The sequence below is a fragment of the Numenius arquata genome, chromosome 7, assembly GCF_964106895.1.
Source record: "Numenius arquata chromosome 7, bNumArq3.hap1.1, whole genome shotgun sequence".
Taxonomy (NCBI): Eukaryota; Metazoa; Chordata; class Aves; order Charadriiformes; family Scolopacidae; genus Numenius; species Numenius arquata.
The window spans coordinates 63,232,134-63,259,745 of NC_133582.1; the positions used below are offsets into that span (position 1 = coordinate 63,232,134).

A 27,612-nucleotide genomic window follows, 5' to 3' on the forward strand; every position below is an offset into this window, starting at 1 on the left:
AACCCTCCTCTCTGCACCAAACAAAAAAACCCCCACAAAACCAAAAGAAAACAAGCCGCAAGAATGGCAAGTCTGAAAATTATGCCTTTGTAAGCAGGAGATACTCAGCTCAACTCCTGTAGCTTAGCCAACAGGCACTTTTTTAAAAGCCAAGATTTGAGAGTAGAAAACTCCAGCCAGACCTAACTTTGAAAAGTCTGAGTGATACTTCACATGAAGTTTCTAAAGGAGCTGGCAATGAAGAAAGCGATAACATGGCTGAAAATAGATCAAGAAGTGATTTACCTGAGAAAAGGTATGAATGTGAATTCTCAGCTGAGATAAACGCTGCCACAATGTCTCAAGGTGTGAGAAAACGGGCACTGCTCGTGTCAGCCGAAAAGGGTACCGGAGAACTGAACCCAATCCTTGCAGCGGAGGTGCCAGACCAGACCTGTTACCATCAGCAATGAATCCTGGACGTGATGAAAATGGATCAACATATATGTTGCCTGAAGAAAAACATGAGAACTTCACCCTTAGACTAAATGATAAAGAACTAGGGACTCTGCTTCTGCTCGCCTTTGAAAACCAAAATTTAAAATATTTGCTGTTACACAACAGCAATGAAATGAAATAAAACCAGTGCGTTCAGATATAGGTAATCCAACCTGGAAATCCTGATACCTGAAAGAAATAGACCGACTCTGTTGCCACCAGGTAGATCCTTACTTCATAAACTGAGGGTGCTGAACGTCAGTCACCACCGGTTGCCGTGTGTCCCTACAGAATTGTCAAAGCGTGTAAGTATTAAGGAACTCCGTCTCAATCGCTACAACGTTGATGAATTTCCTTTCGCATTGGAAAGCCTTTAGGGTTTGCGGGCAACAAGATAAAACCTTTGCTCGGGGCCGGACCGAGAAGCCTCGAAATGGGGATCTCCGGGGCGGCCCGGGGCGGAGGCCGCCCATCCCCGCTCCGCCCTCAGGGGCCGCTCGGGGCGACACCGCCCTCGGCCCCGCGCGAGCCCCCCGCCGGCCGCCAACCACCGCCCCCGGCCCGCCCACCGCTCCTCGGCCGCCCAATGGCGCCCCTCACAGCCCGGCAGACGACGTCACCCCGCGGAGCGGCGGGCGCCGGTTGGCTCAGGCGCCGGGAATCGTCACATGGGCAGAGATCAGCCCAGCGCGGCGGTGGGCGCGGCCGGCGCGGCGCGTGCAGTCGCGCGGCTGGCGGCGGCCCGCGGGACGCTGAGGCGATGCCGAGCCTGACGGAGGTCGGCGGGTCCCTGCTGGAGCGGGTGGCCCTCGGCAACCCCCTCTCCCTGGTGCTGGCCGCCTCCGCCTTCGCGCTGAGCCTCGGCTACCTGTTCCAGCTGGGTTACCGGCGTCGCGTCGGGTCCGACGGAAAGGTGGGCGCTGGGGGCGGGGGAGGCGCGGCGCCTTCGGCTGGGGAGAGGCGGCGGGCCGGGGCAGGGCACCCGGAGGGCTCCGCCAGCCTCCCGCGGAGGGGCGGTCACGGCGGGGCGAGCGCAGGGGAGAGGGGGGGCGCCGGGGGATCCGGGCGGCCTCCCGTCAGGGTACGGCCGGGCGGGGGAGCAGCTCACCCCTGGAGAGCCCTTCGCGGGGAGCGCACAGGAACGGGCGGTGAAACCCCGGCGTGCGGGAGCGTTCCCCGCAGCCTCCCCTGGAACGCTCTCCGAGGGGAGCGCCGCGGCGCTGGCGGGTCCCGCCGCCCAGCTGGTGGGTACCGCACGAAGCGGAGGGCAACGGCCCGGTCCCGTCTGGTCAGCGCAGCTTAAAATAAAGCTCCTGCCTATGTGTGAAACTCGTTGCTAAACTGAGGTTGATGCTTTTGGGGGATTGTTTAGCAAATCGTTTTGTTTCTGACTGCAGTATCTTTTTGCTTTGCTTTCAGAGGCAGCATAGCAAGAATCTTAAATGTATTAATTCTATTTTAACCTCTGCTTCTTTTAAATGTGGCTCACTGTTACTCTATTTAAGAAAATAAACAGTTGTCAAAGGTTCGCCTTTTCACAAAAGGGTTTAAATGAAACATGTATAAAGCCTCCTCTGTGTTTAGTTTTTATGTAAATGGACATGATTTTATTATTCTCTGAAGAAATGTCAGTATTTACTTTTCCTTTGTTCCTCAGAAATACCCACCTTATATTTCATCAAGCATCCCTTTCCTTGGACATGCAATCGCATTTGGAAAAAGTCCAATTGAGTTTTTGGAAAATGCTTATGACAAGGTATATTTTCCCACATGACTGGCTGAGCATATGCTAGAATATTTTTGTGTATCTGTTAAGTTCTCTATGTAGAACCTGTTTAAAATCAGTTCGTTCTCATTTACTGCCTTGACTATGGAATGTAGTGTGCAGAGTAGGCTCTGGTTTTTTCAGATCTCTCTGTGTACATCGTTGTTAGAGAAGTAGTGTTTTCTGAGATATGTCTTGTGTTTCAGATTTAAAAAACTGTGTGTATTTGGGTAATGATCATAGCTGAATCACAAGTTAATTAAAAGCCATTTTCATGATGTTATTTCTTGCCTTAATGGGGAATTTTTAATCTCACCCTTTACTAACCTGTGACCAGGCTGGAATGTAGCCGACCACCTGTGTAGGCCATTTGATGCCTTTTAAGGCCCTTTCCAATGTTAAAAGGGCTGGTGTTTAAAATCTTAGTATGTTTTGTAGCATAACAGCCCCAAAGAAATGGCCTAAGGCAGTAGAGCCTTAATTCCATTGAAAGAAGATTTCATGTTCTGTTTCACATTGTCTAAAACTTAAGCTTAAATTTTAGCTTGGTTAACTTAAAGAAAGCCAAATTTAATATGTGAAGATCTGTTGGAGATGACCTTTAAAATCGTATTTGCTCTTAATTACCTGTGCAGAACTCCAAATCCAGAATTTTTCGAGACAGTGTTTGTAGATTACTGGAGGCTATATGTGCTATAATCTCCCTGCTAGTTTTTATAGTGTAATTGATCTTTTATTTATGTTTTTTTAAACTAAATGTTTTTTAAACGTCCAAGATCATTTGTGTGTGTTATGTCATTAGATGTCACTAGTAAGTATATTGAGAACAGAATTTAAATGTGGCTTAAAATATTTGTATCTGTATTAAATCTCCAGACACTTCTTAGGAGAGTAAGGGATTTATGGAAGCCTGTACATAAAGAGATATGGATTTAATGATTTGTGGTGTTCTCATTTAAAATAAACTGGTTTGTTTTTTTTTCTCTTAGTATGGACCTGTGTTCAGTTTCACTATGGTTGGCAAGACATTCACATACTTACTGGGTAGTGATGCTGCTGCTCTACTCTTCAACAGTAAAAATGAAGATCTGAATGCAGAAGATGTATACTCTCGGTTAACGACACCAGTTTTTGGCAAGGGAGTTGCTTATGATGTGCCTAACATGGTATGTGTTTCAAATATGAGTAGAGAAGTAGCGTGGTTTAAGTTCTGAGTAGGCAGCCCTGAGCTTTTTGCACCCTGTGATGGGGTTGTGTGTTCATACACGATTCTGGCATATTGCAGCTAAATTGTCTCAGTTGGATAATCGGGACTGAAGATGTTTAGGTTGCTTTACTTGCCTACCTGGCCATTTGTCAGTCTGGATGCTGTTTTTTGATCTTGAAACCATCTAATCCAACCATAGAGGAAAACCTAATAAGTGAGTCTCTTTTCCCTTCCCTTCTAGCATGTCACTCACTGCAGTTTACTTTTGCCTTACAAGTAACTTTGGGTCTTGCTGAGAGAGCTTTAAGAGTGAAAATTTTTCATTTATGCCATGCTGAATCTAGATAGAGGAGTATTAATTTGATAATTAGCACCACAAGGTTTGTCTTGCTCAGGTAAAAATCAGTCTGTATGTGTTTGCAGAATGCAGTCTGTGTGGGTCTGGAAACACAGTGGCCGTGTCACGTGGCATTGTTTCCCAGCTGAGTGTAGGTTGCTTTCTTGTTTGTGCATGTTGTCTGGCATGACAGACTCTTAAACTGCAGAAGCCACATTTGCGGTGGACAGACTCCTGTCTCCATCAAGCTGGAGATGGGCTAGCATGGTGCAAGAGAAAATGTGCTTGTGGCACATGTACCCTCTGACAGACTGCTGGAGTCCCCTCTGCATTCTGAAAACAGAAGCTTCTAGGAAGTAACCTTTCTTCTTACGCCCTTTGTTTTATGAATAACTTTATAGTACATGCAGAGCCCTTGGTGGGAAGACAATTTTTGGTCTGTTGCTCATGGTATAGTGTAGACTTGCACTTAAAAATTCATTGAATAATTTTCTGAGTAGATGTCTATACAAAGAAAAAGAGGAAGAGGTGAGAAGGATGTGAAAGTCACTATTTTCCTAGGAAGCAGTTTGCTTCCTGGGCAGTGATCAGAGGTCTTTGTAAAAGAAAGGTGCCTCTCTAGGCCAGAGTGAAGGTATTGCTGCGTGAGAGAAGACAGACGCCCTGGGGGAGAGAAAGCAAGGAGGCCACGTAAGAAGGAACACAGACTGAATTCAGACTTTGCAAGGACAGGTCTGATTACATTTGTGATGATGTATCTCAAGTGCATTCCGTATTGCAATCTTGAATGCTTCTTGTATCTTCAGGGATAAAGTTTAACAAAGATATTAAAATTACTTTTTGTTTTGGTACTGTAAAAGAGAGACTTATAGCTCCCTTGAGCTAATATTTTACTTGGATGTTACTAAACTTTTGCTTGAAGAACAAAGAAGGTGAAAAACGCAATATTATCTATTATTTAAATTTGAGTATCTGTTATGCTCTACGACCCTAATTTCTTTTTACTTCTGTTATGTTCTTATAGTACAAATTATAGTATGTTGTTAATTACATTAATATGATGATCCTTGTACTGATTGCTTTTTCTGTCTTGGCTCCTCTAGGTGTTTTTGGAACAGAAGAAGATGCTCAAAACTGGGCTAAATATTGCCCAGTTCAAACAGCATGTATCTGTCATTGAAGAAGAAACAAAGGAATATTTCAAAGCATGGGGAGAGAGTGGAGAAAAAAGTAAGCAAGAGCAGATGCATTTTTTTCTCAGATTTTCTGGGAAGGAATTCAAGCCAATGCAGTATGTTTTTGTAAATGATTTACTGCAGTATTTAAAAAACGAAAAATGACATAGGTAAAACTGCATGGAATGTCAGAAGATGTGCAAAGTAGATTTTGTTTAATCGAATTTAAGGCTATTGGAGAATAAATCTGCACAGAAAATCATTGTCAGAAGCAAAAGCTTATCTTACTTTCGCTTTCTTAGTTGGCTAATAGCGAGCATACCTGTTGCCTGGCTGAGGTTGTGCTCGTTTTGTATGACACGAGTCAGGTCAGTGTAACCACCTCTTAGTCCCTAGGAAAAGATCCTGCTCCAATTTCCCAGAGCCTGTCAGAGATCTTAGCTCAGGGATCTTCTACACTGAAGAACTGCATCCTTGAAGCCGATAAGGTTGGGTTAGTGATCTAAGTGAAATTATTTATATTACTTACTATTATAGATATTATTATTATATATTATTATATATTATTATATATTATTTAATAATATAAGTAATACTAATATTACTTATATTATTATTATATCCAGCCAGCATGGGTTTATGAAAGGGAGGTCTTGCTTAACCAACCTGATCTCTTTCTGTCACCATGTGACCCGCCTTCTCGATGTGGGGAAGGCTGTGGACGTTGTCTTCATGGACTTCGGTAAGGCCTTTGATGCCATCCCCCACAGCATTCTCCTGGAGAAGCTGGTGAATCACGGCATAGACAAGTGTACTCTTCACTGGGTAAAAAAACTGGCTGGATGGCTGTGCCCAGGGAGTTGTAATTAATGGGGTGAAATCCAGTTGGCAGCTGGTCACCAGTGGTGTCCCTCAGGGCTCAGTTTTGGGGCCAGTCTTGTTTAATATCTTTATTGATGATCTGGATGAGGGGATTGAGTGCGCCCTCAGTAAGTTTGCAGATGACACCAAACTAGGTGGGAGTGTTGATCTGCTTGAGGGTTGGAAGGCTCTACAGAGGGACCTGGACAGGTTGGATCAATGGGCCAAGGCCAATGGGATGAGGTTTAATAAGGCCAAGTGCCACGTCCTGCATTTCGGTCACAAGAACCCCAGGCAACGCTACAGGCTTGGGGAGGAGTGGCTGGAAAGCTGCCCAGCAGAAAAGGACCTAGGGGTGTTGGTGGCCAGCCAGCTTAACATGAGCCAGCAGTGTGCCCAGGTGGCCAAGAAGGCCATGGCATCCTGGCCTGTATCAGGAACAGCGTGGCCAGCAGGAGTAGGGCAGTGATGGTGCCTCTGTCCTGGGCACTGGTGAGGCCTCACCTCGAGGGCTGTGTTCAGTTCTGGGCCCCTCACTACAGGAAGGACATTGAGCTGCTGGAGCATGTCCAGAGGAGAGCCACCAAGCTGGTGAGGGTTTTGGAGAACAAAAGTCATATGAGGAGAGGCTGAGGGAACTGGGCATGTTTAGTTTGGAGAAGAGGAGGCTGAGGGGAGACCTTATTGCCCTCTACAACTCCCTGAAAGGAGGGTGTAGAGAGGTGGGTGTTGGCTTCTTCTCCCGAGGGAATAATGGCAGGACCAGAGGAAATGGTCTGAAGTTGTGGCAGGGGAGGTTTAGATTAGATATTAGGAAGAATTACTTTACTGAGAGGGTGGTCAGGCACTGGAACGGCCTGCCCAGGGAGGTGGTGGAGTTGCCATCCCTGGAGGTATTTAAGAAATGTGTAGACGTGGCACTTCAGGGCATGCTCTAGTGCCCGAGATGGTTGGGTTGTGTCTGTTTGTGGGTGGGGTGTTGTGGGTGTTTGTTTTTGGTGTTGTGGTTTTTTTTGTTGTTTTTGGGTTTGTGTTGGTTTTTTTTTGTTGTTGTTGGTTGGACTCGATGATATCAAAGGTCCTATCCAACCAAGAAAATTCTGTGAAATTCTGTGAAATTTTTTTTCGCACTGGTCTTTCCCAACTAACCTGCTAGACGTAGCCCATTACTATTGTTGCAAGTCCACAGTGGTATAATGGTGTCAGAAATGTTTTTTTTAAAATATGTATTTACAAAATATATTAAATAAATATATAATGTTCATATATGTTGTGGTTTAACCCCAGCCAGCAACTAGGACCACACAACTGCTCACTCACTCTCCCCTTGGTGAGGTGGGGGAGAGAATCGGAAGACTAAATGTGAGAAAACTCGTGGGTTAAGATAAAGACTCCCAGCTTCTTGTGCGCTCCCAGCCCAGTGGCTGGCGTGGCGGTGTGAGGAGCAGAAAAGGCCTTGAGTGCTAGCAACAGCCAAAACCACAGTGTGCTATCAACAGTATTGTCATCCCAAATCCAAAACATAGCACTCCCCAGCTGCTAGTAAGAAAGTCAACTCTGTCCTAGCTGAAACCACAACAATATAATACTTAAGAAATCAATAATAAATATAAATTGTATTTAAAAATATAAGTATATAATTTCTAAATATATAGTTATACAATATATAATATAGTTAAATATAAAATTATATATTGTCATATTAAAATGTATAAATATTATTATTTATAAATAATTCAGTGAGCAGCAAAACTAATTGGTTTCCCGTGGATTTGGTTTTCAAGGCTAAGGTTTTTTTGACGACTTTTATATTTATTAAGGATTGCGTTTGTGCTGCATGGCTTACTCTGGAAGAATTAGTAGCTCTGCCAGAAAAACTTCTAGAAAAAAATACCTCAGAAAAAAGTTGTTGAAATGGACGATCTAATTAAAAAGTTGTTTGAAGACAGACGTGATAGACACACAGAATTTTAAAATTAGATGCTTCATTCTTCTAGTAAAGCAATCTAAAACTCATTTAAAACTACTCATCTATGTCCAGTTGCTTATTTTGCTTTTCTACAAAATAAACAATGACCTTAAAACATAACATGTCACATGAAATGCATCTTCAGTAACATTTTTCAAATCTTTCCTCAGACCTGTTTGAAGCCCTTTCAGAGCTTATCATTTTGACAGCGAGTCATTGCTTACATGGGAAGGAAATAAGAAGCTTGCTGAATGAGAAAGTGGCTCAGCTGTATGCCGATTTGGATGGGGGTTTTACTCACGCTGCCTGGCTTCTGCCAGGTTGGCTGCCTCTGCCGAGCTTCAGGTATCAGAAATAACAGATGAAGCAACTGAAGTATTTTTACGTAAACAACTTCGTTGTTTGGGCTCCCCCTCCCCGCCATTTCTCGTTTGAAAGCTATTCTAGATGTCCAAATAAATCCTCATAAGCATTTTATGTGCTACTTTACGTAAAGTTGCTAATCAAAGTGTTTTGAATTGCAGACGTCGAGATCGAGCACACAAAGAAATAAAGAATATTTTCTACAAGGTTATTCAGAAACGTCGAAAGTCTGAGGAAAAGGAGGATGACATGCTCCAAACTCTACTTGATGCTTCGTACAAGTAAGCCAAGGGTTTGAAGACTTGTCATTTATAGATGCTTTAGAGCTTTGAGCTCTTCAGTTAAAGCTATTTACCAAAAGTAAGAACTATTCCCTTGTGTTCTGAATTGGTTTTGTTGCCATCAGTCGGTCCTGGCTGTATTCTTAAAAACAGCTTAAAAACTACTTGCAAATGGTTATTCAGATTTCTGAGATTTTCAGTAGCGGTCACGAGGCTGGTTCCTTTCTGTGCTGGCTGTTCAGTAATGATTTTCTTTAAGGCTCCTAGAGCCTCCTCTCTCCCTCTGTTCTCCCTTCCCCCGACCCATTTAGGGTAGGCAACAAAAGAGAAGAAGGAGAAAGAAGTACATTAGAAGAAATCGTAAATGCTGTAACTGGAAAGCTGATCAAATAAAGCTCTAACGTAACACCCTTCAACCTAGGGATGGCCGTCCGCTGACCGACGATGAAATAGCTGGGATGCTGATTGGGTTGCTGCTGGCGGGCCAGCACACCTCCTCCACCACCAGCGCCTGGCTGGGCTTCTTCATCGCCAGAGACAAATCAATCCAAGAACAGTGCTACGCAGAACAAAAAGCAGTTTGTGGGGATGACTTGCCACCATTAACTTACGACCAGGTTTGTATTTTACATTATTCCTGCTGTGTGTTTTTATACTTTTAGATGCTTGTTTAAAACAAAAAAAAAAACCACCCCAAAAACCACCCCAAAAACAATGAACAAATGTGAAATATAGTCACATGCTTTTGTGTTCGGATCAGAATCTAGCAGGGTCGCTCTGTAATAACACTGTTTGCCAATACATCTAATATATTTCCTCCATCTCTTCCTCTCCAAGTGAATTTTCAGCTTGCTACTTTTTTTTTAATCAGTGTTCATCAAAGAAATTACAGTTCCTACAATGTCTATTTAAGAAATTACTGTTCTGTAGAGGAGGAAGATCCTCATATTCACATTGAGGAAAGGGATGCAGCGTGACCTTGTTCTTTAAGTAGGCAACAGAAAACACTTGTGAGAGAGCCGTAAGAAACTAGTTGTATTTGATTGCACTGCTCAGAGATTTCCTTCTTAATTGAATCAAATAGAACAAAAAGAAATTATCAGGGTGGCTAATGTAAATATGAGCTGCGTACTGCAATTTTTTTTTTTTAAATGTGTTTTTAAATGGTATAAAATACTATTTTGTTTGTGCTGAATAAACTCGGCTATATTTTGACATACAACTTTCTCTGCACTTCCAGCTCAAGGATCTCAGTTTGCTGGACCGCTGCCTGAAAGAAACTTTAAGACTTCGACCTCCTATAATGACCATGATGAGAATGGCCAAAACTCCCCAAGTGAGTTCACTTGTTGGAGCTGGGAAAGGCTGGGGGGAGGTGTGAGGGGTGTCCCGGGGGCAGAAGGGAAAACAGGAGTGAGCAGTGTCTGCTGGCAGGGATGACAGCTAATGGCAGCCTGGGTGATAGCAGTGGGAGTGTAGCCGGCGTTGACAGAGGAAAGCAATTATCACCTTGAACTTGGTAGTGGTTACCTTCACCTGGGAGTTATTTGTGTCCAGTTTTGGACCCCTCCGACCCCTGGCAATCAAGATGTTGATGAAGTGAAGCTTGCAGAGGGCCACCAAGATGGTCAGGGGGTGCAGCACTTGTCCTGTGAGGAGAAGCTGAGGGAACAGCCGTTGTTCAGTCAGGAGAAGGGAGGGCTCTGAGGGGACACAGTAACAGCCGCGCAGTCTTGTTCAGCGAAACTGACCCTTTCTTCTAGCTTGCAGTCTCACTTGAGCTTTGTCTGGTGCTACCACTTAATGATACATTTTGTTTGCAGGTATTTTTAGTAGCTATCTTGGAAAAATTGGCTTGCACATAATATAATGCCTAGACCAATCTATGAATCTATGAAAGAAAACTTGCTGTTTGTACAAATAAGATCAAAAGTCAAATCAGTCAATTCTTTAAACCAATGTCCCTCCCATGACAAACGCTTTCAATGAATTTGAAGTTCATTAATTTTTTTTCAAAACCTCTTTCTGTAGAATGGCCAGCCTTGTTCAAGCGGATGAAAGGTTCCTGCAACTACTTGAATGTTGTGTCCTGTATAAAACAAACTATTACGCTGCAGTATTTTTAAACAAGCTTAGCCAAAAATCTCTTTTGAAATTCAAGCCTCAGGATGTAGCACTTCAGGTAACACTTTAAAAAGAAAAACGGAGAACTTTTGTGATGTGTGGGTGTCTTGTCTCTTCTCTTGTAGACTGTTGCTGGATATAATATTCCCCCCGGCCATCAGGTCTGTGTGTCACCCACCGTTAACCACAGGCTCAGGGACTCTTGGAAAGATGCTCTAGAATTTAAGCCTGACCGGTACCTCCAAGATAACCCAGCCGCCGGAGAGAAATTTGCCTATGTTCCCTTTGGCGCTGGTGAGTAAGAAAGCACAGCCCCTCCCCGAGCCGTTGTGTACTGAAGTGGCTCATGCTGGCCATCTCGCACAGCGCCTCCCCACTCCCCAGCACCTGAGGATGTATTTTTTCTTTCCATCGCTGCCTGAAAGTTTTCTTAGTGTGACAGTGCTGTTAAAAGAACGCAGTCCGTAGTTTTGCGTTAGTAGTAGCTGGATAGCTGAGCAATCAAACCAACTCTCTTGGGCAGCATGTGTCGTATTTGACACAAGTCTTCTGAAGGGCAGCTAAAGCCCTGGTAATACAACGTCAGTTTAAGGCGGAGCAAAAATCTGCCGAGAGTCTTGATGGCCCAAACAGTTTGAAAATAGCATTGCAATATGGTTATAGTTGGATCTTTTCTCATTGTCGTAAATGCTTCTTCAGTGATACATAAATTAACGCTTTCTGGTGAGGCCACAACACCAGAATCTCTTTCATGTTACTCGGTCTGTTTTATGCAGTGACAGCTTAGAAACACAAGACTTTGGTGGTGGTAGTAATGGTGTAGGTGCTGCACCAGAGCCTGCCTTGTTTAGAAAGGAAAGAAGCAATTACTGTCTGCATAAAATGTTTAAAGGTAGCTTGTTGTCAAAGGCGATCTAGTAACTAAGTGTTCTAACTGCTTCTTATGGCTTTCCTTATAGGTCGTCATCGCTGCATTGGAGAAAACTTTGCTTATGTTCAGATTAAGACTATTTGGTCTACTCTGCTTCGTTTGTATGAATTTGATCTCATCAATGACTATTTTCCAACTATAAATTATACAACAATGATACACACACCTAACAACCCCATTATCAGATACAAGAGGAGGTCGCTGTAAATTCTGGAGCTGAAGCTTAAACAGGTAAAGTTGTGTAAACTAACAGACAAAATGAGTGGCGGATGGAAACTCTTGCATCTCCTGTTAGGAAAGCAACAACAATCCACCAACTGCACAGTCTTTGCATCTATTTCTCATTGCGTTTTTACAGAAAGTGTCTTTTCTATTGGTGTAACATGTTCAAGGTGCATGCCAGCTCTTTAAGATGAAGAAATAAGTCATTTCTATAAAGGCACTCTTTGCTTATGAAAAATAATGGAAGATTACTTTTGCCCAGATAAGGAGGGGTTAGACCGTGTCCCTTACCTCTGTGTCCAGTTACAGTAAATCCCTCAGGGGACGGGCACCGAGGGGGAACGGAGGTGGTGGTGCCCTGCTCCTGATTGTTGTGGTTCTGCTTCGAGCAAACTAGGCATGGTCTTGGCTAATATTTGGCAGTGCCCACGTACCTGTTTAAAGAGAAGTTACTGTACAGCTGAGCAGTGGCAGACTCCACAGTGTCCCCGGAGGAGTCTTTTCCGAGAATTAATGATTTAAACGTCTAACTTGAAGCAGTTGTAGAATGCTTAAGCTCAGAAAGCAACAAGTAATTTTCTAAAAATTTCTGAAAGTAGTGATCTCTGAAAGCTTGATGTGTGACAGTAACAATATGATGATACAAACAACATTAATTTTGTAAATAACATGTTTGTGTATAAAATGGTCACAAATTAAGTGAAATAGCTGAATGTTGTCCCCTTTTGTACTGACTCATGCAAGATTGTTAACTGCTGTTTGGTTCAGGAGTGATGATGATAAATGGTAACGAGCACTGGCTCCCAGGATCTTTGAATTAAATTTATAAACAAACCTCTTGTAGAAGTTTTCTGTGCTCAACCCTGGCAATTCTGAAAAGCTTTTGTAAGTAAATTTGTAATAAACTAAATTTCTCTCCTGTAAGTATGAAGTCAGTCATGCAAAGAGCTCCCCCCTTCATCAGTGCTCACTGTAGCGAGGGCTTTGCCCTGTCTTTCCTGTTCTAAACTCAGGTGTGACGTCCAAAACCTTGTGTTTGTACCAGTCACAGCAAGCGAGGGAGTGCAGTATCTTCCCTTCCAGCCCCATACGATGTGACCAGCGTCTGCAGGAAACTGAGCCTGTACCTGTCCTCACGTCTCAGTAGTAGCAGCATTTTGGAATCTGTAAAAAGTAAAGCTGCAGCCACCAGGAGCAGGAGGAAGGTGTGAATAAGGGAGTGATTCTTGAGCACAGTTAAAAGCATGAAGTCATCTTTATTTCAGTACGTTGACAAAATACCCATAAAATTCAAAACTTCTACCATTACAAAAATAGGTCTCTACAAGTGATATTCTGTCTGCACTGCCAGTAGCAAATATGACGAGTCGTAACTTCAGTAGCCTTGCCAGAAAAAGTGCAAGTAAACGTCGCTGAATGTAGCTCAATTTCATCAATACACAAGTTTCATCTTCGCACCCTTTTGATAAATACACACTTCATAAGTTAATCATTTAAATTAGCATTCCAGAAATATACATGTAATTTAATGGGGGAGAGGGTTGTTTTGGGGGTTGTTTTTTTCTTTGTTTTTGTTTTTTTGAAGACAAAGTGCCTATATACACAAACCCCTGTCTGCGTGGGTGTGCCAGGATGGAACAGTGTGCAATCGTCCAGCTGCTTTCATATTGGTCCCACAATATACACATCATACAACAGCACAGGAAGAGCACAGGTTTGCAGAAGGCAATCCCTTAACACCACTGCCAGTGACGGAGGGTGGTATTATCTCCTCACGCCAGCGTGCAACTGAGTGTATGAAGTCGACCCTGTAAGAGGGAGAAAGAGTTTCATCACGATTACTTGGAATAAGTAGATGAGGATTCACCAATCACGTGTTATTTAGATGAAGAAGTGTGAAAGATCTTACATGGGAAATCTTGTAAGAACAAAACTTCCTCAAATGATGGATTTTATGCTGAAGTAAGACTTTTAATGCAGTAACTGCAAAAACCGAGTTTGATAAATTACATCCCATTAATCTGACACTTTTCTTGATGCATTCCTTTTACAGCACAAAAATTACCATCACCTGTGGGACAGAAGGGCTGTAACTTCTGTAATGAGAGTGGTAGGAGAATAAAGTGCCCTTGTGCTCCCACTCAATCTTTTGGGTACGTTTTTCTCCATCTAGCTTAAAATCTTAGGTGAGATGCCAACTGACTACTTGCTGCACATTTATTAAAGATCAGGGAAAGTCAAAGTGTTACCAATAAACTCAAAATATGTAGTTAAAGCACTCTGGCCTGTCTCTCTTCAAAGAATTTTACAATTTTCTTTTTAATGAGCTTTTTGCTACAGCTCAGAATATCCTCTTGTTTAAGGCTGAAAATGCCTAAAATCAAAGGTGTTTGTGCTGTATCTCTGAGAGCCAGCACACAGTTTCCAACGTGGAACCCTGCCTTGTGCTGGGCAGCAGCCACGGGGCGGACGGCCTGACCCTCACCTGACTGCACGCTGCCCAGTCTCCTCTGCAGGGCCTCCAGCCGGTTGATGTAGTCTGTTAGAGCTCTTTCAGGATCGTAGTTCTGCAGCTGAGAGCAGGCGAAAGAGACGGGGTTTATATCAGCGTGCACACTGTGGAACCTAGGGACAGACAAACACGCATGGTTTTACAAAGCAAAACTTCGAGTAAAGCAAAAGTAGCAGCAGACGTAGCAAAATACGGTAAGTGAGTAGGGACACTTTACCGCCTGCACGTCCCTCACCTTGCGCTTGTGGGAGCCGGCACATCACACCCATTGAACCCCTCTGCCGTTTATTGCCCAAGCCACCAACTGCCTCCCCCAGAAAAACCACTTTGCCCCATGGCCTTTTCTTTCTACTGCACCGGATTTGTTGCTGCGTTTCTCTGGGACAAAGACTGACCACCAAATTCCTACTGAGACTGTAGCAGAAGCCATTGTAGACTCATGTTTGCTTCTCTATTAAGAAGCTTGTATGAACAAGGACACAGGCATCTTCACAGGATGCTGTCTCTCTTCATTACTTTCTATAAGCAAAAGTCAAAAGTGGCTAAAATATTAAAATATTTTTTCTGTGTGAACTGCTATGGTTGCCACAAACTTAAGATTACAAATGTTGAGGTGATTTATATAAAAATAAAGATCCAAACTGGCAAGAATCTGGTATTCCGTAAAGCTCAGAGCCCACAACCCCATATGAAGTAATCAAAGGCTGATGGCACACCTAAAAAACTTGCCTTTGGTGAAAAATACCTGTTTTCAGTGGCATCTGATTCACTAATACCTCTAGTACAGCCAACCAGAAGGGTTTAAGCCAAGGACAGGCAGCAGAGCTACCGAGCAGCTCCAACCCACGCTGTAGCCATGAGGCGGCGGTCATTCTTCCTCCCAGCCCACGGGGACCAGACGACCCTCCCCAGCCAGAGCCTCGACAGAGGCAGGTAAATGCAGGTCCATCCAGTCACGTACCACCAGAGCCAAGATTATGACACAAATCAGACAGCAGAAGTCTGCAAGCTTTGGCTGGATTAGGTGATGAGTGGAGGCTCCCTGAAGGCCTGAGATGGAACTCATTATGTAACCTTAGAAAAAGTTTAAAACCTTACAGCATCAAAGATCACAAACCTTAGCAGTAAGCACTGATGCATTCATTTAGTTAAACAGTGTTCTGACAGAAAATAATAAACTAAAATAAAACGTACTTATGTTGAAAGTTCACAGGAGATCTAGGAGACCCCATGTCTGACCTGGATCTATAGGAATGCCTTTGTTCTCCGTAGGGATCCATGCCACCAGAGAATGAATCAGGCCGTAATTCATTACCTAGAAAAAGAAAAAGCAATGTTTTGAGAACTGAAAAAAGTAACACTTTTTGCACTTTACTGGGAATCTCAAGTGTGAGTTTTTCTGTTTGCCTGTCACAAAAATGGTATTTAACAAATGCAGACACTTTCTGACTGCACCAGAGAAAACCAGGGGTGAAATCCCGGCCTCCCTGTGCGAATGAGAAAACCCTCACATCCTGAGCAGGACGGGCTTTTAGTGCAGACCCAGATAACCAGGAATAAATAAAGAAGCTTCTGATTCTCCTTCAGCTTCTACCAAAAAGCAAACAGAAAACCAGATTTCCCAAACTTTAACCTATAACAAAAGAATGACAGGCTTTTGTTCTGAGGAAAAGGCCGGGGAGGCCTGGTCAATAGGCCCTGTCACCGCTGCAAGGGAACCTGTAGTTGCTACGATTCCTCTGTCCGTCCCCGTCCTCAGCGTCCCCCGGAGCCAGGGGTGTGGGTCTCTTACAAGGAACCCAATGGCGCCCCTAAAATTGTTTTTAGAAACACACTCCATAGGAAAAGTTGCCATTTTTTTTTAATCTCACTCACAATGGAGCAAAACAAGACTGAAGAGAAAGCAAATAGATTAGTGTCTGTGCTGAGCACAGAAACTCTCAGAAACCTGAGAATTAGGTTAATCCAAGCAATTACAGCAAATGGAAGGGGGAACAGCAGCCCATTCATCCCACATGAGGAAAATACAAATTTAAAAACCGTCTCCATTAAGCAGTGGTATGACTTGTGAATACCATTTTTTCAGTCATTACCGGACTACGATTTACCTGTGTTCTGGCTAAAGACATCCCTATTGATACTTAGTAGACCAGAACCCGTAACTCTCTGCCATCGACGAACCAGGAACTTCATTCTGCATTTCAAATTAAACAAAACAAAACAAAAAACTTCAGGATAAATGAAGTAGTCTGCTAAAAATAATCTGCTGCTTGTATTCTAGAAGGCATAAGAATTTCTTGAACACCAAGCAAAATTAATGGATGGGCATCTAAAAAGAGAGGATCAAGTAGAAAACATCCTTATATACATCCCTGAGAAAAATATCTTTTGTCCAAATATACTTTCAGCTTCACCTCTGCAGTGTCAGTGATTCCAGGGGCGCTGCATAAGTCCAAGCGGACACCAAATGGCTCAAGCATCTCAACTATGGGGCATCAGCATTTTCAAATTGTAATAAATAGACTTTTTGCCCTGTCGCATCCCCAAAATTGTAACCGCAGAGCGCTGTGAGCAAAAGCCTCACTTACAACAGGCATATGAATAGTTCCTTGAATTTCTACTACACACAAGCCCCAGATCAATAGCAAGCAGAAGTACTTGGCGGTTCAAACCCTTGTGAAGAAGGTCTGCTAGCAACATGGCAGCATTATGCAGTAACGACCTTCACTTGTTCTTCCTCATCTATTCCTACCCACCCTCAGTCTGAGACCTAAAGTCTTGTGAATTCAAAGGACTACCTAGATGGATAAAATTAGTTCATTAATCTGTATTTTACTTACATGTAAGAATTTAACTTTTAAAGGAAATTAAGTTGCAGAAGATACCTTTGTAAATAAGTGCATACCCTAGCATTGCTAGTCTTTTTTTTTCTAGTATGACGACTTTATCCAATGTGCTCCATCTTTGATTATCAAATACAGAGCCATTTTCAACTCCGATCAGACTGCTTATTCCTAATACAGATTTTACCTATGCTTTGCTCAACTTGTCACCCTACGCAGTACCTGCTATATTCATGACTACCAAAAAAGTCTAATTTAAAGAGGATAGAACATGACAAGTTCTTGATTCCACTAGAACGCTAGAAAAGTGTACATTAAACTGCAGTTATATCTGTTTGAAATCTAACTTCCTCCAGTTTACCTTGAAATTGCAATGGACACTCTGACTGCAGAGCGAAATCTTGTAAACCCTTTGGAATGGTGCGTGATGATTTCAAGGTCTGTGTAGGAAGGCTGCCCACCCATCCGTGCGATGAGGGCCAGCGTGGCTTCTTCACACTCCTGGAATCCGCCTAGTAACAGCAGCAAATATTTTTTCTGATATATGAGAGCTTTCCGGAAGCTCTCTGCTCGTAGGTATTTGCCATAAATTCTCTACAAAGAGGAAAAAAAAAAAAAAGGCCTTATAAGCTCTGAGAATTAGTACAATTCTAATACTTTTGACATCATGACTCCTACAGCATTTCTGTGATTACTCATTTCTTGGTATCATGGGGAATACCGCACTGCTGCACACACTTGTTGAATGCAGCTTCATAATTTGAGGATGACCTGAGAAGCAAGAGATAGAGCACACATGAAAGGACAATGTAGGTGCTTACATATCATTCTTTGGGAGAAAAACTACAAGTCAGGTATCCAAGGATCAAAATTTTTTAAACCGAATTAATACCTCTTTACTTAGAATAAGCAGACTGAACACAATGAAAATTAGGCCCAAATCAAAACGAAAAAAGCAGCTGTAGTTAGTGTGCGGGCAACAAACTCTTCTTACCCTTAAAACAGCATTTTCAGAATCCGATCCCAGTTCTCTGAGGAAAGCTTCACTCCTGAGCTCTGCTCTCAGCTTGGAGAGTTCCGCATCAGCTTGCTTCAAAGATTTCTGCAGTGACAGCTTTTCTCTGTTCCAAGTTTCCTTCTCAGAGGCAACAAGAGTATCAATATTAACTGCAACATCCAATGAGCGTCTGGAAGACTGAAGACGAAAGAAATTGAGTTCGAACCACACAGTTTGGAAAAGCTTGAGCTGTCTCATTCTAGTCATTGGTTTGGTGGAAAGCTCATAAAATTACCGAGAGAAAAACTACCCACGGATTGGACTTGAGGCTACCTTGCATCCTAACACCTCAGGTAAGTGAGTTTAGGAACCTAATCAATGTCCTAGAAAAATATTGTTTCCAAAAAAAAAATAATAATCCTCCTCATTGGATCATATCAGCTTCATGATCTTGAAGGTATCTGATCTATTTGCTACTCATCACAGTGATGAGATCCAGATCAAAAAGAGAAGCACATGGAATTTAAAGGGAAAGAGCAGTTAACAAAAGGAAGCTGGGTAAAATCACAGTTTCCAGTAAACAGAGTGAGTCCATGTATCTTGACCACAGGACAAGAATAACTCACACCCATGTACTCTGCTGGAGGGAAGCCGAGACAGACAGACAGCTCGGTCACTGCCCCTTGGGCGACCAGGACAAAGAGCATTGGGGTTATTTCACAGCACGATGCTTTTATGCCTATATATACACACATCATTATTATCGGCACCACTGAGGACATACGTAGTCTCCAGAAGGCTGTCTGTGCTGGTATCTTCTCAGTTCTTCCTCCATTTTCATAACAGCATTCCTCAAATTATTCTTTTCTTCACTCAGTCTGCTGACAAAGCCCGTCAGCTCGGCGTTCTGTCTCAGCAGCCTCTCAGTCAATGAGCCAGACAGAGTCCCGTGTGGCAGCCCCAGCTTCAGCTGGAAGGAAGAAAGAAAACCAAACACAACTTGTATTAGATCCAAGTTGCCAACTTGAAAATACCTAGCTTACAGTGAAAAACTTTTGTAGATTATGACAATAAGTTCGTAATAACTTATCTAAAGAAAGCATGCCTGTACATGTAAAATATAAATTCATGGGACTTTCTCTTCTGTGCTTAGCCTGTGTAACACAGAAGAATATTTTCACGCAAGGTCAATTGTACCAGCTGTTAACAATTTGCAAAGCTTTTCTACTATGTTTAGATTTATCTAACTTAAGAGGAAAAGAAAAGCCCCAAAGCTTTTTTCAAGTCATGTTGAAAACACTTGCTTAAAATGCAGGTAAGGGCCTAGCCAAGCTCACTTAAAATCAAATATTGCTGAAGTCTTTGTACCAGATTGCCTCATTTAGTTTTTTTAGACAGGGGCACACTTCTCAATCTTCAACTGCCCTTTCCTTTGCCACAAGATTCAAAAAACTTATAATTAAACTGGAAAAGTTTTAATTCAAAAGTTGAAAATTCACTTTTAAGGTAATTAAAATTGAAAAAAATAAAAGGAAAGGGTTTCTTTACACTTCAACTCCAAATCAGCACATTCACTGGAGCAGATTTCCCACTATAAAGTACAGACCTGGGTAAGTACAGACTTGACAACTCCTTGCTGGATTCTGCAAACTCTCCCACCAGAGTTACAACACTGCACTCTCACCTCTTCCAGATAGGACAATCCTGGCAGTTTTTGCAGCTCTGAAATAACTTCATCAATAGCATTTTGTATCACAATGAAGTCTTGATCATCTGCCGTTTCAAACTGTAATCTGAAACAGAAGTGACAGTGTCAGCAGCAGGTACAGTCTGACACCACCAGCCAGACTGACAGGACTTTCCATTGACCCACATGTGCTGGGACTTCACCAAATCACTGCAGCAGAGTTACTGGAGACATGGCAACGTTTTCAAGACTGTTCAGTGACTCTAAATTAAATTGGCTCAATTTTATGAAGAATTTGCATAGAGCAGTTTCCACTAATTTTGAGAGACAGATGTTCTACATGAAGCACATTTAAAAACGTGGTTCTGCTTCCCACAAATTTGTTCAGTCTGTGGGAGGAAAATCTTAGGGTATTTTCAAGATATACTGCATTCCACTTTGCCCAAATGTTTCAGATTAAATGTTTAATATTAGATCACGATCACAGCAAAATAAAAACAGATTCGAACTTCCCAAGGACCTAGTACCATGCTATTTTTTTTTTCTTAAGGAGACAGTAACCCAGGAAAATAAGAATCAAGATCAGTTTCACTTGGACCATAAAAGATTAATTTTTTTCTGAGAAGAGCAACGGGGATGATCCATAGCAATAATCCCTATATTCGTCCACTTACACAGTGAATTCTTTCATTACTAAAATGTTTTAAAATTATCTACCCACACCATACCCAAATAAACCTTATCACTTTTCAGAGAAAAAAAAAGACAGTTCTGCTGTAACTTACAAAGTTAAACATGTAAGATTAAGAGCAGCACTTGATACTCTGCAATCTTGTCTTACATCAGCATATCTCAAGTAATGGCATATACTATGAAATTACAACAGCTCCAAAATCAGTTAGGCCTGCAGTCTGTGAATTGTGATTAAAACCCAATATATTATCTCGCTGGTTGCTAGTAACAAAACTGAGTAGCTGAAGACCGGCCTAACCTGCTGGCAGCTTTCCGAGCCAACTGCTTCAGCTTTGGAGATGCATTTTGCAGCTTCTGTCTGACATTTTCTAGAATTTCAGTAGCAGCAGAGAGATCTCCTCCTCCCGTCAGCGTGGGGTAGGTTGATTCATTTGTCTCAGCTCCTTCCATTTTTTGCTGGAGAACCCAATTCCTTGTTCTCTCATTGGGTGTGTCCCAGGTACTCTGGATATAAATATGTATTTTTTTTATATATATATATATATATATAAAAATATATATATTCAAAATGCATGCTTTAGAACAGAAAACTTTGATTCTGAAACACACTCAGAAATTGAGGAAAATAAACAGTTCTGACACAGAAAGGAGTACAGCGTGACTACACTACTATTGTAGTGTACCACTAAACTATGATTTGTGAATGGTATAGTGTGATGCCTCTCTTGACTAAGATCTAGCAATCACACAGTGACAGCGTGAATCCATCCAAGAAACTCAGCCGACAGGAAGCCAGCCAGCCTTTCCGTTTCTTCTGCCAGCAGCTCCTTTACCGGTTGCGCATGGAATTTGGGCAACTGTGCCCATGTGTTTTGGTGACTGATTCATAGTGAGAGGAACAGGATTGGGAAAGCACACCATGGTCACGGAAGTCAGTCCCCAGTCACAGGCAACCATGACGCTGCCACAAGCGAAGCGAATCCACTGAACACGTTCCCATCCTCACTATAACCTGACGCTGGCCATGGAAGAACTGCTGGCCCTCCCAAGAAAACCCGAGTCTACTGCTGTGGCTTTGAGTATCGGACCAGTGTGGCACCAATGAAAAAAAAGCAGGGTGTTGCAAACGTCACAGGAAGCAGCAGGAGATCCATTATTTGAAACTCCAGGCAGATCCTGCAATGCAGATCACACTGCCTGCTGCTGAGGAGTGGAAAAAGCTCCAACAGCCACTGCCAACCTGATCCAAGGAAAGACTGTTCGTTGACCACAGTGCTGGCAGTTACCTCCGAACAGAAGAGCAAGGTGCGTAAACTGAGTGTGGCGGGAAGGCTGATGCTATCACAGTTATCAATACATTCAGCATCCTGCCTCCAGCTGTGGGTAGTTTCCAACGCTTCAGAAGATTATAAACAGTAGCCAAATGAGATGAAGAAAACAATTTCCTTCCTTGCTCCACAGACAGCTGCCAAAATGGAACGATGGCAGGATGGGCAAAAGCATGGTCAGCAAAGAGGCAAGTCTACTGCCAACCCTCTCTGGGATGATCCACGAATCACCCACTCAGCAACACCTACCTCTTACAGGGTGGTTTCTAAAGAGTTTTACAAGTAATTTAAAAATAACATAAAAGCTTTCAAAACCGTTTATGAGAGAGAAAAATTTACAGGCAGCAGTGGCTCCGACTTTCATTCATCTAAAAATTATTTTTTCACCTTCATTTCTTCCTTTTGTTTTGTTTGCTAACAGATATATATGCTTGTTTGATTACTTACTCATTTAATTATTGAAGTTGTTGGGAGATCACTTTTAAATGTTTCAAAGACCGCTTACAGTTTATGAACTAAAGATGAAGAGTACTGACCTGGAGAATTCATGAGTAGGAATAGCTCATTCCTGCTACTGGGTGCAGGGAATATTTCTTCTCCGATACTGAGACACAAAGTGCTCGTATACATTCAAATGCATTTCCCCTGCTCACCCTCCTCCTTACACATGGCTACAGCTTCATTCTCAGAGGATGCGTGTGAATAGTTTTAGGTAACAAAACCGGAATGCTTTCCCTTCCCCTTTCCCTGGTGCCTGTATTTTGTGATCTGTAGGCTGTTTTACAGATTGAGTAAAGGCACAGTGATACACAGTGCTAATTGAACAAAGAATTAAAAGCTAAATTGCACAGTTCAGTATTACACATTGCTCTCAGTCCTACTGTACCTCATTTGGATTGTGGCTTGGTGTCCTTTCGGCTTCCTTTCTTCCTTCATTCCCCTGCTCTTTTTTCTGCAGTTCTTGGATTATTTCCTGCAATTTCTTTGTTTCATTCCCTAATTTATGAACTTCTTGCTTCTTTTCTCCAAGTTGCCACTGAAGGTCTTCTACTTTGGACTCCAGTTCATGGAGTTTCTTCTGTGCTATTATGTTAGCATCTTGTTCTGCTTGCAATGCTTTCCTCTGGATCTGCCTTTCTTTTTCCATTTGCTGTCTCACTTGCACAGATTCCAGTTTATACTTCTCCATCTCACTTACTAACTCCACTATACGGTCATGCTTTTCATCCATTTGTTTCTGTAGCTCTTTAAGTAATTCCTCAGATGGATTAGGTGTTCCAGCTTGTCCCTTATCTTCGGCACTTTGAAGCTGAGCACATAGCTCTTTTTCCCTTTCTAGGGCACTGCTTATTTCGAGAGCTCGAACCTTCTCTGATTCAAGAAGCACCTGCAACTCAGAACTACGGCCTCGTTCACGTGACAGTTGGGCAGCACTGAGTGCTTCTTGGGATTCAATTTTCTGCTGCAGATCAGTTGACAGCTGTTTCTCTTGCTCCAAAAGTTTAATTAACTGCAAGTTCTTTTGTTTTTGATCTTCAAGTGAAAATTTTAAATCCTTCCATAAGAAAACAGAAGAAAAGAATTGATTAAAGCCATTTATTTTTACTTTCCATTATCTTCTACAAATTGCAAACACGCTACCTCTACACATGTTGCTTTTAACAGATTTCACTGTTCACAACAATGTGACAATACTCGGAATGCTGCAGTCACATCTGACATTAAAATACATTACAGATGTCCTGATTCTAAAATCAGATCTTCTCATAAAAGAAAAATATTTATAACACATACTTTTTAATGAGATGCAAGCAGCCATAGGTCTGAAGTTGAAGATAACGAGCTGCTTTTACTTTCTAAAACTGTGACAGTGATTTTGCAAGTTAAGATTTCGAGATGTAAATAAATCTATGCTGTTAAAGTGATTGGTTTTTTTGTCTTAATACTTGTAGAAGGATACCCGCTCTCTCTCTCGCTATATCAGATACTGCAAAGGTACCATGTCCTAAACTAAACTCCCTAGCTTGGTTTTCACGAGGTGAAACTGCTGACTATTAAAAAAAATTATTATTATTACTATCTTTCATGAGTTATGTTGCGGTGGAGGCTGGCTGTACCTATGTTAGCAGTGTCCTGTCCCCTTGAATGTCTGAGGGGTATTATACAAAATAGAATCTTTTCATCTTGGACCTGACAAGCACAGCTATAAAATTCCTGTTGATTCAAATGGAATTTGCCTTTTTCTCTCTTTGCCGCACAGCTTCTGTACATCTTTCCCCAGCTACAGATGATATAATACTGCTGTTGAAGACAGAACATGGAGCACACATTGGACAAAAAAAGTAAGCTGAGATGAAATGTTAACCAAAAGAACACTGGTGTGCTCCTTGATGTTCCAGACCATTTGGAATTACGAATACCTCAAGCTCTTCTTTTCCTCTTTCCTCACTGCGTTCCATTTTAGCTTTTTCTTTTTCCAAAGCCCACTGTAGCTCTCTGGATTTTTTCTGTTCACTGGCCATGGTATCCTTGAGAATATCTAGCTCAGCTGCTTTTTCTTTAACTTCAGTCCTTAAAAGAGAAATGGGAAACCTTTAGATTATGGCTGTAATGCTACCACAGTGGCATCAGTTACTTTATTCCATCTTGCACACTTAAAACACTGCTAGTGTAGGAGAGTAAGAGTGAAAAGTCTATTTAGAAAAACAAGTGTAACTCAAAAAACAATAAAAAAAAGTTGCATAGCTGAAAAATGACAAAAAGTATGTCCATCTTGCTGACTTTTGTAGCTGCCATGTTTCATTAATTGGTGTCTCAGAAATAGCTAGCGTTCAACTTAATCCAGTCACTGACCAAAATCTGAAGGAATGCAGGGGAGGTGTATCTTGCTGCCATGTGTCTCAAAGGAGATAATGAAAAAAATAAATCTTATCTTGGGGGAGGAAGGGAGAATAATAAAAAAAAAAATAATCCATGCCCTGAATTTTCCTTTTTTATGCAAATCAATTTTCCATCAATTTGCAAAAGAGTCTTGCTCCTGATGGTCTATAATGGCTATAAGGTAATCTATAAAGCAATACCAATTTAAACTCTTATCTTAATTTGTTATCTGTGAGCTGCACGTTAAGATACCATTCATGGGAACATCCATCTGGTAAAGGCATAAATAATAATGGCTTTCTTGAGTGCCAGGTATTTGGCCTGTTACCTATGCTGTTGAACATGCCAAAGCAACACTTAGAAGTTACAGAATTTCATACGGAAGTACTTGCAAAGTCATCTTAACTCTGCAACTTTTTCCTCCATGTTCAGTTTCAGAAGCAGAAAAACCTTTAATAAATACAGTATATTTATTAGCTTGTATACAGTAGTCTAATGTGTCAAAATTTAAAGAGACACTTGCTATTAATAAATCATTAAATCAAACTATGAATCAGATCTTCTTAATCTATAGAATTACATTTTCTGTCAAATGGAACGGAAGTCTATTTTTTGATAGATGTTTTACAGATGATTTACAAATTGCTTTTACAGAAGCATTTACATTTCATGAGATCAACTTCCTTAATGAAATCAGTATTATGATTGGAGACAACATAGGAAAGATCATCTTCACTGTCAACACAGAAAGGTTGGCACTGAAAGCCGCACCTGATGGTTTCTAGGTCCTTGAAGTGCTTGTGCTGTGCTTTAAGGGTTGTTTCAAGCTCCAATTTGGCTTGTGCCAGTTCATTCTTCAGCTCAGCACCCATCATTCTCTCTGAATTCAGCTGCTCCTGAAGCTCAGCTGCTCTGTCCTTCATACTCTGGAGCTCCACTTGCATCTCCAGTATCTGTGACTGCTTCTGCTGCATATTATACTCCAGCATTTCTAATGAAAGTACCATTAATATGGAAATTATTTGGTAAACAAACAACACTGTCTATTTGGGTAAAGTTTCCCCTAGCACAGAGAATGATCACAAGGCTCCCACTATGAGTGATATTTTAAAATAATATATTCTTTCAATGGAGGAGTGAAAGCAAACCCACTTATTTCATACTGGAATATCTTTCATACTTTCCAATAAGTCACTTCAACTCTTAAACTTCTTTAAAAGGCTACGTGCACAACCATATCAACACGTATCATTTGGATTACAACTAACATAACTCAAGTTGGGCGTCTATGTATACTTGCGACCAGATTTTTGTGACAAAACACTGACAGTGAGCATTTACTTAATTCTAAAGTATACCCGTTCTCTGAACTTCTTGTTGTTCGTTCCAAATGCTTCTTAGTTTACTTATTATGACTGACTATCCAACTTAGATAATTTCAAAGCTGTTGAACACTGAACCACTGAAGTGTTTACATGGAAAATAACCTTAGAATAGAAGCCCAATTTTTATAGCAATTGAAGTAACTTTGTATCACTTTCAATTTGATACAAGTCATAAGAACACAGACGGTACCTTAATTTTTGCAAAATCAGTCCAATGAGATTGAAAAAGATGAAAAGTATGCATGGTCAGAACATGCATATCAAAATTGGAGAGCAAAGGAGGCCAGTATTTTTTCACCTACAGTGTCACAAGCCTTGCCATAAAAGCATTTGGAAATAGACATATATTACCACAGAAGTCACCTTGGCTTTTTGAATCAATCTCTTGTTCTCTCTTTGGATTATTTTTCTTACTGTTCATCTGAGCATGTAATAATTGAATCTCCATCAGCAAACTTCTTCTGTCTGCACTTTGAAGACAGTCCATTGCTGCTCTCTGGTTAGTAGCCTATTAGCATTAGAAACATATTTAAAAGTAAACCTCCAGATTTTACTAGACTATTAATGGTGTGGATATTACAATTACTTATATATTCATAGCGCATATATATTCAAAACATTTTCAATTAAGTCATAATTAAGTCAATGTTATAGTATTGGGAAGAACTGCTTGTTATTTTTTTATTTCTCTACTAAGCATCAAAATTATAGAATCAAAAGAGCTATCCGTTTTCTGGCAAACTGTAATTTTCCTCACTAATCCTTCCATGTTGCCAAGGAGACAACTGACCTCTCTCTGTCCCATAGCAGCCTTATCACTTCCTCTTCTTACTTCAGATTTCTCTTAGACAGTGTAACATAATTCTAATTAACTTAATGAAATCAAGCTCAGGACAACTGTGTTTAATTCAAGTTGATCTCTGAAGGCTGTATTTTTTTCTATAGCTTGTGCACTCAAAAATCTTGTTCCCGCACCACATCAGTTTTCCTTTTTAAGACACCTTTTCTTGCAAGTCTTTGTTTTCACCCTTATGCTGTCAAAACTACTATTAATACATCTATTTTTAAATGGATTTACACATTAAAAATTAAACTCTAATGCAGACAATCACACTTTAACTAAAGTACGTTTTATATTACCTGCTCTTGTAGTCTGTGCTCTAACTGATTCATCAACGTCACTGCATCTCTTACGCCCAGTTCTGCGAGTTCGGTTTGAAACACAGCAAGAAGAACATTTTGTTCCCTCACAAAAAGCTGCTGAATAGCTTGCAGAAGTTCTCCTCGCCAGTCTGAGATGTCTTCAGGAGATTCAGTACTTGCATAAATCTACAGTGGTATAAAAACAATTTAAACAGCAGGATTCAAAGATTACATCAAGAATGGTCATTATCATTTTTTGTAAAGTGTACGTTTTCACTGGATATTCAGCTTTTCTTAATAGCTACATAACATTCATTCATACAAATGGATATATTTATTGTACACATTATGATTTCTTCTGCACGCACAAATGCTAAACTTTTATCTGTGTTTTAGATGGAAGCAATTTAGCTTCTTATAACTGAAAACGTA

The 27,612-nt window shown here is 41.4% G+C and overlaps 2 protein-coding genes across 2 annotated transcripts in view; one reads left to right on the forward strand and one right to left on the reverse strand.

Annotated features, from left to right (window-relative positions):
- The first annotated feature begins 1,172 nt into the window (after positions 1-1,172).
- CYP51A1 (cytochrome P450 family 51 subfamily A member 1) lies at positions 1,173-12,539 on the forward strand. Its single transcript, XM_074150730.1, has 10 exons — positions 1,173-1,390; positions 2,135-2,233; positions 3,232-3,408; positions 4,890-5,016; positions 7,962-8,136; positions 8,316-8,435; positions 8,857-9,052; positions 9,676-9,771; positions 10,685-10,853; positions 11,519-12,539. Exons 1-10 carry the CDS (start codon positions 1,238-1,240, stop codon positions 11,695-11,697), a joined length of 1,491 nt encoding a protein of 496 aa, XP_074006831.1. The 5' UTR covers positions 1,173-1,237; the 3' UTR covers positions 11,698-12,539.
- A 404-nt stretch (positions 12,540-12,943) lies between these two features.
- The window catches only part of AKAP9 (A-kinase anchoring protein 9), a 115,445-nt gene continuing 100,776 nt past the window's right edge, over positions 12,944-27,612 (reverse strand). Inside the window, exons 38-51 of the mRNA XM_074151013.1 lie at positions 27,178-27,366; positions 26,401-26,545; positions 25,424-25,643; positions 24,193-24,343; positions 22,659-23,327; positions 20,743-20,948; positions 19,749-19,857; positions 18,849-19,034; positions 18,062-18,262; positions 17,429-17,661; positions 16,333-16,418; positions 15,419-15,539; positions 14,198-14,337; positions 12,944-13,520 (exon numbers count right to left, since the gene is read on the reverse strand). Of these exons, the coding sequence (XP_074007114.1) occupies positions 13,477-13,520; positions 14,198-14,337; positions 15,419-15,539; positions 16,333-16,418; positions 17,429-17,661; positions 18,062-18,262; positions 18,849-19,034; positions 19,749-19,857; positions 20,743-20,948; positions 22,659-23,327; positions 24,193-24,343; positions 25,424-25,643; positions 26,401-26,545; positions 27,178-27,366 (2,700 nt within the window). The 3' untranslated portion in view covers positions 12,944-13,476. The remainder of the gene's footprint in view (positions 13,521-14,197; positions 14,338-15,418; positions 15,540-16,332; positions 16,419-17,428; positions 17,662-18,061; positions 18,263-18,848; positions 19,035-19,748; positions 19,858-20,742; positions 20,949-22,658; positions 23,328-24,192; positions 24,344-25,423; positions 25,644-26,400; positions 26,546-27,177; positions 27,367-27,612) is intronic.